We start from the raw sequence: 10787 nt of genomic DNA on the forward strand, positions 1-10787 counted from the left end.
TGTGGGTAGAGTCTCGTGTATTAGATGAATGCAACAAGGGAAGCACCATAGTGTGATGGACAAGGCTCTAGACTTGAAAACAGAGAATTCTAAAGTTGTTCCTTGCTCTTTGGAGAGCAGAGAATCCTTGTCCTTGCTCTGCTGAGGCAAGCTGTGTTTCACTAATTTACCTGAGGCGAGTGTGAAATTAGGTGCTTGGCAAATTTCCTGATAATGATTACAGCATGGCCCCTGGAAGAGTGATAGGAGAAGAGTGATGCACACACTGCATGAGCTACCATGGAGGAATCGGGCCATGCTGTTGATGTTACTGTTATCATTATCATTGTTATGGTTGATAGTAGTAGTAGTAGTAGTAGTAGTAGTAGTAGTAGTAGTAGTAGTAGTAGTAGTAGTAGTAGTAGTAGTAGTAGTAGTAGTAGTAAAAGTAGTGGTAGTGGTGGTGGTGGTGGTGGTAGTGGTATTGGTTAGTGGTAGTTGTAGTGGTATTAGTAGTGGTTAGTGGCAGTTGTAGTGGTATTGGTAGTGGTTGTGGTTGTGGTTGTGGTTTTGGTTGGATAGTGGTAGTAGTACTTCTGTTGTTATCAATAATATCGTCATCATCGTCATCATCCTTGTCATTATTGTTGCTGTTGGTGTTGTGGTCTAGAAGGAAGTGTACTTTGTTCAGTGCAGTTAATTGTCCCCGCCGAACGAGTTCGAGCAGGGGACTATGAAACGGGCTCCGTACGTGTGTGTGTCCGTGTGTCCGTCCGTCCGTCCGTGTGTCCGTCCGTCCGTCCGTGTGTGCGTCCGTGTGTGATCAAAATCTTCAATTTGCTACTCTGTCATTTATGAGCCAATTTTGATTCTGTTTGCTTTATATGATAGCACTACATGGGAGCTTTGAAACTTCTACACAGAATTTCAGTCGTGACCTTGACCTTGACCTTTGACCTATATTGTACATTTTGCTACAAAATGCTACTCCTTCGCCATTTCTAACCCGATTTCGATTCCGTTTGCTTTATATGATGGCACTAGGTGAGGGCTTCAAAACTTCTACACAGAATTTTGACCTTTGACCTTTGACCTTGATTTTTGACCTATATTGTACATTTTGCTACAAAATGCTACTCCTTCGCCATTTCTAACCCGATTTCGATTCCGTTTGCTTTATGTGATGGCACTAGGTGAGGGCTTCAAAACTTCTACACAGAATTTTGACCTTTGCCTTCTTTGACCTTTGACCTTAATTTTTGACCTATATTGTACATTTTGCTACAAAATGCTACTCCTTCGCCATTTCTAACCCGATTTCGATTCCGTTTGCTTTATGTGATGGCACTAGGTGAGGGCTTCAAAACTTCTACACAGAATTTTGACCTTTGCCTTCTTTGACCTTTGACCTTGATTTTTGACCTGTATTGTACATTTTGCTACAAAATGCTACTCCTTCGCCATTTCTAACCCGATTTCGATTCCGTTTGCTTTATGTGATGGCACTAGGTGAGGGCTTCAAAACTTCTACACAGAATTTTGACCTTTGCCTTCTTTGACCTTTGACCTTCATTTTTGACCTGTATTGTACATTGGCTACAAAATGCTACTCCTTCGCCATTTCTAACCCGATTTCGATTCCGTTTGCTTTATGTGACGGCACTAGGTGAGGGCTTCAAAACTTTACACAGATTTTCTTTCTACTCCTGTCTTTCTGTCAACCAGGTGTCGGGTACCCTGGCAGCCCAGGTGGTGCGATCCCAGGCCATCCGGACCTCAGTGCCTCAGCTGACCCTCCCCAATGTGACCAGCCAAGTGAGGACGCTGGGCACCTCGTCCCCACAGATTGTCGTCTCCTCCGTTTCCACCTTGACGACGGCCAGCCAGACCAGGGTCACGCCCACTGTCTCGTTGCCAGGTGAGGGAACTGGGCCGCAAAGCAAATCAGCGAAGTTTGTTTTGGGGCTGTAACAGAAATTTGAGGTGCTGCCAATACGCAAATGCCTCCCAGTCAGCCCTGTTTCTGACGCATTGTGAGACGATTTGGTAGCTAAGTTGGTATAGGATGCTGTCTCCCTGAACTCAGACCCTGTGTTTGTTGAAAAAATAATGACAAAAACAAAGAAATATCAGAGTTCCCCTGTACTACTTTCAACTCATACGGTCTTGGCCATAGACAAGTAACCACCACCTACTAGTATTAGCCTTACCTCCACCATTCATCCCCTCTTCCCTTTTTGACATGACGACTCGTGTGTTTTGTGTAAACATTGCTCCCTCACTCTTTTGGAGCTGCTTCTCATTGGTGAGACGATTAAGATCCTTTGTATGAATTGCCGAAGGGCCAAGAATGTAATTTTTTTCTCAAACTGGATTAATTTTGGGTTTATTTTGGTCTGTAATTTCCAATAGCAACTTTGCAAAAATTTAATATGTTCTTGTGTGAAGACATTTACTTGGAAGATTTGCTCCATGTAGGTTTCTGTACATCACATTTCGTATTATGAGGCTTTCAGACTAGAGTCGCCTACCCTGCCCATTCATGGTGTGTAAGGTGCTTACAGCCTCAGAAATCAAACCCAGGTCTATATCCTCAGACGAGTGTTTTACCCAATCACTGTTTGGCACCAGACCTGGAACAGTTTCAACAATTCCCAAGCTTTCAAATTCAATCCCAGGAATCGACTTCACAAGTTGTACTGAGCTATGTATGCCCAACTTTCTCAGTCCCATGTTTATCTTAAATGTCAGTACGATTTTAGGTTGGTGGTGTTGAGGTGGGTAATGTTGCAGAATTTGTCAGATAAATACTTTGCTGAATCTGGTGTCCGAGTTATTCTTGTTAGAAGCTGTTAGAAGTCTTATCAATAGATACAACTCCAAAAATCATATGCAATGTTATTGTCAACCAATATTGATATTGGAACCCTTGTAGTGCATAGTTTCTACCAAGAGCCCTTATTTGTATAGCAAAATATTGTCACCTTTGTTTTGCTGTTTGGAATCTCACAAAGAAACTTTGTAAGGGTACTAAGAGGCTTTCCTCATCCAAACCTGGCATTTCAATTTTTTACTCACTTTCAGATATATTTACTATTTTTTGTTAAATCAGTATGATTAATTCAGTCAGTAATAGTAGTAGTAATAGTAGTAGTAGTAGAGGTAGCAGCATAGTAGTAGTCATTGTATTACTTGTATGTGTTTGCATTGTAGCTGGAAGCACCCAGCTGACTGTAGCCAGTATGAAGAGCCTGGGGTCAAACTTCACCAACCAGCTGGCCCTGGTCAAGCAAATCAAGCAGCAGCAGCTGCAGCAGCTGCAAGCCCAGACCAGCAGTGGTCAGTCCACCTCGGGGGCTGCGGCCACCGTGACCCAGACCACGCAGCAACAGGCTGCTGCAGCACAGCTCAAGGTCAGTCCCGACGAATTTAGATTTTGCTTGTTTCTCTTTGTTATTAAAGGGAAAGTAAACCCAAAGAGCAATGTGGATTGAGTGAAAGCAGTAATATTAATAGAGCACATCAGTGAAAATTTGAGGAAAATCGGGCAATCGATGCTAAAGTTATGAATTTTTAAAGTTTTGGTGTTGCAAGTGCTGGGTAAGGAGACTACTAGAGGTTATGACGTATGAGTGGACTACAATATAAAGAAAATAAAAAGGGAATTCAATGAAAATTCATTTTTCATGAAAATTACATATTCCATCAACTTGATACTGACATATGTTAGGGGTAGCACTTGTTTCCCCTGCTTTCTGAAAGCGGTTAGTCAAGAACTCTTTCATTTTGCTAGAAAAGTGAATTTTTGTGGAATTCCTTTTATATTTCCTTTATATTGTGGTCCTCTCATACGTCATAACCTCTAGTAGTCTCCTCATCCAGCGGTTCCAACACCAAAACTTTAAAAATTCATAACTCTTGCATCGATTGTCCGATTTTCCTCAAACTTTCACTGATGTGTTCTACTAATTTTGCTGCTTTTACTCAATCCACATTGCTCTTTGGGTTTGTCTTCCCTTTAAGCAATATGTGATTCCTGCAGAATGTATAACTTCAGTCTGCAAACGAACCACAGCTGTAGTTTGTCAGGATCAATTAGAGCTTCCCCTTGAAAAGTTTTTACTTGGGACTGGAAGGGGTCATATTTACAGTAGTTTTTTTTTTCTTTTCTTTTTTGGTGCCGATGTCAGAATTACTCTGGGGAGTTTGCACGATACTCTGTGACACTTTCGTGTTAACCTTTACTGTGCTTTCTTTGTTGATTAACACAGATGTTTGGAAACAATGTCTTTTGTTGATCATATTAGTATGGATACATGCAAGTTATGCTTAGTCTAGAGAAAGGTGCATTTCAATATCTTTGGTTGCTTTATTTAGTGTGACAAATGGTACATGCTCTACCATGCTCCACTCCAAATGCACAATTGGCCCTCTGGCAATTCCATTTCACTTTGGTCCTCAGCAGTGAAATAAAACTGCTCTTGAACTAATTATGTGTTTGGCGTACAAATAATGTAGTATAATGCATTCAAGATCATGTTCTATTTAGATGATAATTACATAATCATTTGTTTATATTGGTGAGCATTGAGACATGTATCTATGATTTATCATAAATATATGTGTTGGCTTTAGATTGTTTGTATGTTCATACTTGTTATATTTCATTTTATTCGTTTGATTTTGTCTCCAGGCTGAGCTGAGAAAGCTGCAGCAGGCCCAGGCCCAAGCCCAGGCGGTCCAGGCCCAAGCACAGGCCCAGGCCCAGGCCTCCCAGGGCCAGCTGACCACCATTCAGAAAGCCACTGTGGCATCCACTCAGGCCGTCACAGGGGTCACTCACGTCCAGCTGACACAGGCGCAACGTCAACAGGTTAGATATTTCAAGAGGCTTCCAAAACTCGTCAACATCTCTTCATTTTCTTAACAAAGAATACGCAAGTTTCCCTGACTTTGTAATTATTTTTGCCCATTGAGATGTATTTAGAATTCAATTATATCCTTCCCTGCTTGCCCTTTGGAATGTCACTGATTGTGTTGTAGGAATGTTCTTCCCTCCAGCCAGAAGAGAAAGTTCCAATATTTTCTTCTTCATAGCATAGCATAATGCATTAGCAGCACTAAATATTGAAACTTATCCTTCATCAGAATGCACTGCAGGCATACTGCATTAGATAATTACTCACTTTGTCTTCATGAAGATTAGCAATAGACTTCGCACTTGTAAGCAACTCTTGTGCTCGGCTCACCATATACTATGTGGAAGGAGAACTGTAGAAAGCCTAATTCTATTCATGGTTATGCATTCAAGGTGTAAACTGAACAATAAGGTAGTCGAAAATTAAATATATATTTTAAGAGATTCATTCACTGATTTGCATGGTACCAAGTGTCGGATGGATTCCTTTTTCCACTTTGAAATGACTGAGAAAATTTTGAATTAGTGCAGGCAAGCAACCAATATGGACGTTGATCTATTCTGAATAGAACTCGTGAAAGAAACATACCTTATGCATAAATGTTTCTGTGTTTCTATTTTGTCTGTGTTTGACAGCTGGCACAGCGTAAGGGGACCACACTAACATCCCAGGCAGAGATTGCTGCCCTGCTGAAGCACCACCAGGCACAGGCCCAACTCCAAGCCCAGAAGATCAAGGGCATCTCCACCATCCCCGTCACATCCGTCACGGCCCTCAAGGGCATCACCGTGTCCGGGGTGACCGTCACGGGGGTCACCACGCTGGGCCAGACGGCCACCAAGGGCCAGGTGGTGTCCGTGGCCGGCGGCATGAAGGCACTGGCCATCCCCACGCCGGGCGGCTCGGGCACCACAACCACCCAGCTCTCCAAAGTCAACTTGCAGCAGATCTTGCAGATGAAGCAGCAAAAACTGGTGAGACACAAAAGTTTTGGCTATCTTTCCTTGTTCTCTCTCTCCCCCTCTTTAACCACCCTAAGAAAGAAATAAAGTAAGAAAGAAAGCTACAAACTTTTGATCATTTTTCCCATTACATTTTCCTCTTTCATGTGTGAAGTGACTTGCATTTCATATATCGTTGCTGGGGTGACAAGACGTTGTATCTGAAATTTTGGTGAAAATGGCTTGTGGATTAGTGGTCAGATAATCAGTTCAGTGATGTCCTGTCCAAATCCTAGCTGTCTTACCCCCCAAAAAGAAGCCACCACGGCATGTCAAAGGAAAGGTTGTCCCATTTGATATAGCACGTTGGCTGCCATGTTTTTTGTGCTCTCCTGAACATTTGACATTTTAAAGATATGAGGTCTTGTTGCCCCAGCGACATTATACTCTTGTCACATTAAGGCATGAAAGACAGTAGGTGCATTAATGAAAGCTGATTAATTCCATGCCACACTAACCCCTACCTTATTCAAGGTAAGAAACCATACTGGACCGTGCATCTCACACCAATGCATTTCTCTCCTTGATACAGATCCTAGCCCAGGTGCAGGGTCAACCACAGGTCGTGACCTCGGGTCAGCAGGTCAGGGTGTCTTCAGCCCAGGGTCAGACTGGCGTGCAGCGTGGGGGCTCTCAGTCTGCCCAGACTCTGGTGCAGCAGGTGGCCAGCCTCCAACAGGTCAGTGTTTGTGGATGGGGTCAAAGGTCACTTGGAAACTCTAAAGATCAAAGGCTGCTCAGTATCCTCTAAGCCACCTCATGGGTTTTGTTGTTATTTTGACTTATTTATTCTATTTCATAGAGAATAAGGATGAACAATACAAGTGCTTTTACCAATTTAGAATTGGATACTTTAGGCAAATACCAGTTAGCCCTCCTTCTCTCAATGTGTGATAATGAAAGTTTAATGTTACACTGAAACATCATTCATGGCACATAATGTGGGCAATTGGGTGGTAGTTACTAATAGATTTAGTTCTTATCGGCAAATCAAGTGAAAATGCCGAAGAAGTGTTTAACCACAGCAATAAGGTCATTAGAAAGGCATGCTCATGCAGTCTTTCAGGCAAAACAAATGTGCTGCTTGTTTATGTCCGTGAGATCCAGTGCCTCTGTCCTGTATAGCCCCAGAGGTTAGTATCACACGTGGAGACCAGTTCTTACATTCCTTCCGTCTGTTATCCCTTTCGTACAGGTGGGCACCATTACAGGCCAGACTCAGCTGGGGCAGGTGCGAGTACAGCAAGTGGGGACGGCCCGGGGCGGGCAGCAGCCCAGCACGGTGCAGGTGCAGCGGATCCCCACTGGCCAGGTCCAGCCAATGCCCACTGTAAGGCAGCAGCTGCAGCAGCAGGTCAAGCGAGTCCCCCAGACCCTGTCCATCCAGCAACAGGGCAAGCCGGTCACCATCATCCCCCCAGGTCAGCAGCCGTAGAAGGGTCAAAGTTTAGGGGGTTAATTGTGTAGTAATCAAGGATTTTCTTGCAACATTGAAGCTGCCCCCAATAGCATAGCTGCCAACCATTGGTAAATTCACCAAGTGACTTCTGCTTTGGCCTAAAAAAATTCTACTTTATTTATTAGTAATTTCTTATAATAAATATACTATGCGCTTCTATGCAAAACAACCCACTTTTAATTTTCATGAGAATGATTAGTAAATTGTGCGGTGATATTCTGGCAGCTGTGCAAAGGAAAGTAAACGAGGGCATGAATTACAGTGAAGCAAACTCGTGTAAGTAAGAAAGACCATTATAGCTATCATTGTTCTTTGAATGGCAGTCAGGTCAAGGTATTATAATGCCTTGCACAGTACGTAATGTCTGTTTATTTAGACACACACACACACGTGCACACACACACACAATCACACATGCTTAGCACAACACCCAGCACAACACCCATAGATATACATTAGAAAAATGTGATGCTGTGTACGAACATATGAAGACATTGGTCTATCCTGCCTTCATTTTTACGTGGGGAGATATCCCGCTTCAGATCCAGAGTGGCAGTACATAATCAGGAAATTCCAGCAAAGCACCTGCACACACATTCACCACCACCACCATCACACACCAGAGTTTATTTTCCCCTGCTACCTTCGCAGCAGAATTTATATTTTTACGAATTTAGTACGTCCTTATCTTTTCCTCGGGCCGGCCTTCTTTTCAAGCAATGCTTATAATGGCGGCCCTCTGCATAATCGTTTCTTAACTAACTAACTAACTAATCAATACAACAAGTCATTACTTTTGGACTGCAGATATGAGTTTGACCATACCCTCTTTATTTTCTTACACTCTCCCAGGTGCATCAGTGCTGACATCAGGAGGGAAAGTGACCGTCTCTCCAGCCCTGACCACCCAGGCCCAGAAACAGACTCAGCTGGTCACCTCCGTGGTCACCCCCAGGACTCAGGCTCAGCAGTCCACTCCAAACCGCGCCCCGCAACTGGCCCGGCTGGTCCAGGCCCAACAGGTGGCACAGGCCCAGGCGCAGGCCCAAGTCCAGGCCCAGGTCCAGGCCCAAAGTCAGTCACCGCACAGCGTGGTCTCCCAGACAGTGGTTATTCGGGAGGAGAGTCCGGCCTCGTCCACTGCCTCCACACCACAGACACAGGTCACTGTCCAGCAGGCCACTCCCGCACAACAGGTTGGTCAGGCCACTCACTTTGCTTTCTTTTCACTTACCAACTTGTCACCTATCACTGTAGATGTGGCAGTTCTAGAAGATGTTTGTATTGATTCAAGATTACATGTAAATTGTTGTTGTTAGTTATGGGACTAGACTGGAGAGTTCATTAATTAATTTACTGCCACAGCTACACGCTGAACAAAAACAGTTTCTTGGCTAATAGTGATTCCATGTTAAGAAGGTTTTGTGTACCATGCATTGCTGTTGAGTTTGCGGTCAGAAGAAACCAGCATCTCTGCCTGAAGAAGAAGTGTAAAATATAGATAGCTGAAAGATACTGCATGGAAATATACACTCCAATCGGGATGGCACCTAGCAAGGAGGGACGAGACAGTCTGTCTAGTTACTCTTCATGATTTCCTGACCATTTTCATGTTTTTCTCCCTAGGTTCACATAGTCACTGCCCCACCCACTCCTGTCACTTCCATTGCCGTCACCCAGCAGGCAACAAAACCATCACCGCAGCAACAACAGCCGCAACAGCAGCAACAACAACCACCACCACAACAGCAACCACAACAGCAGCAGCAGCAACAGACTACTACTGCCACAACAACACTCACCCAGCAAGCTCAGCAACAACAGCAGCAGCAGCAACAGCAGCAGGCAACGTCAGAGCAACAGCCCCAGCAACAGAGGGTGGAGACCCTCCAGCAACAGGCCTCGTCTTCAGGGCCGCGACAGTCACCGTACGCCATGAGGCTGCGTAAACCGTCGCAGTCCAGCAGCCAGTAGAAGTCTCATTAACGCTCTTCATACTCAGCAGGGTCTTGACAACAAGTGGCGTATTGTAGCCCAAAAAACTGTACCGGTTTATTCAACAGCAGTTTGAAATGGAGGATCACCCATGAGCTATGTAGTATACTCCGATCTGTGTGACCTTTCAATTTGTTAAACCTGGGGACCGTTTCATGAAACTTTTTGTCAGTGATTTACACTGACAACTGTTAAAAGCTACTGAAATCCTTGCGTCTAATTGGCTGATAGCAAATTTGTCGGTGAAAACCTCCGACGAACTCGTTTATGAAACGCCCCCCTGGTTTCACAGAGGTGTCATAGTGTGTCCCATCACTGAAGCCCACCATTCATGACAGCTTAATAAACCTCTTTGCATGCATAAGTCATGTTGTACCCTAACTATTAGTGCTGTGTAACTGTAAGATGGTACGCATTTTAATTCATCCCGCATACTTCCATCAGAGACAATACAGAGCTGACAGCAAATAACCTCACTGCCTTTTCATACAACATGCCATCATGCTTCAAGAAAACTGAGTGCAGTAAAATCATTGCTTATATTGCTGATAAGTGATATATCAATCACTCAGATCTATGCAATGTTACACTTCTTTTTTTTTCCCCCTTGGGGAAGATGAAATGGTTGTTTTCTCAGCAGGTTAGCTTTGATGATCAGAATGGTGATAAAAAATCATATGTTGAGCGCAGGAACTACCAGATTTATTCTACTGAGCAGCAAGAGCTCCTAGAGGCTATTTTGCTGTGCTCTCCCAAATTATTTACATCAATATTTATTGCATGAATATTAGATCCATGAAACACATCAATCTATTTGTTCTAATTTGCTCGAAAAAAATGAATGATATTTAAAACCCTTAGAACAGATCAGAACTGCCTTGTCTCCCAGATTCACCTGGATGCCCCTTGAAAAAAAAACCAGAGAGATATCTCTAGACAAAAGAACATAGAGGGCGCCATAACTTAAGAATTAATGCTGCCATGGAGATGCATTTAAACACCAGTGTCTCACAGCTTGCTGTTTGGAACCTCCCTGATTCTGATGTGACAGTACTGTATCCAGTGAGAGAAAAGTTGGCTAGTCCCCACCGTAGAGAAGATTTTTAACTCTTAACGTGCCATGGTCGCCGAACGGCGACCTTAGTCCTGACGTGCCATGGTCGCCGATCGGCGACAAAGAAGAGCACGAAAAACATTGGTCATTTAAGTTCTTATGGTACCATAATGTGTTACACCAAGAAACTGACAATGATATGTACTGGCAGCTGACTAGCATAGCCATCGTTTCCACTAGAAATATGAGTATGCTTACATTGGAAAATTTCGAGTAAATACGTGATTCTTCGGCTAGACGTATTTTTTTCGCGTCGGGAAAATCCGCAGCGAGCGCACCTTCTGCGTGATGTGTATAGATCAAAAGACTCATTGGTAAAC

General features: G+C 43.7%; 1 protein-coding gene across 1 annotated transcript in view; it reads left to right on the forward strand.

The window, feature by feature from the left end:
- LOC139735020 (helicase domino-like) overlaps positions 1–10432 on the forward strand; it is a 77221-nt gene extending 66789 nt beyond the window's left edge. Inside the window, exons 46-54 of the mRNA XM_071645794.1 lie at positions 1705–1897; positions 2757–2760; positions 3200–3392; positions 4673–4852; positions 5534–5872; positions 6432–6578; positions 7095–7320; positions 8211–8554; positions 8985–10432. Of these exons, the coding sequence (XP_071501895.1) occupies positions 1705–1897; positions 2757–2760; positions 3200–3392; positions 4673–4852; positions 5534–5872; positions 6432–6578; positions 7095–7320; positions 8211–8554; positions 8985–9332 (1974 nt within the window). The 3' untranslated portion in view covers positions 9333–10432. The remainder of the gene's footprint in view (positions 1–1704; positions 1898–2756; positions 2761–3199; positions 3393–4672; positions 4853–5533; positions 5873–6431; positions 6579–7094; positions 7321–8210; positions 8555–8984) is intronic.
- Positions 10433–10787: the final 355 nt, after the last annotated feature.

The sequence above is a fragment of the Diadema antillarum genome, unplaced genomic scaffold (genome assembly GCF_040938485.1).
Source record: "Diadema antillarum isolate AM-2024a unplaced genomic scaffold, OU_Dant_1.0 seq00000562_RagTag, whole genome shotgun sequence".
In the NCBI taxonomy this organism is placed as follows: domain Eukaryota; kingdom Metazoa; phylum Echinodermata; class Echinoidea; order Diadematoida; family Diadematidae; genus Diadema; species Diadema antillarum.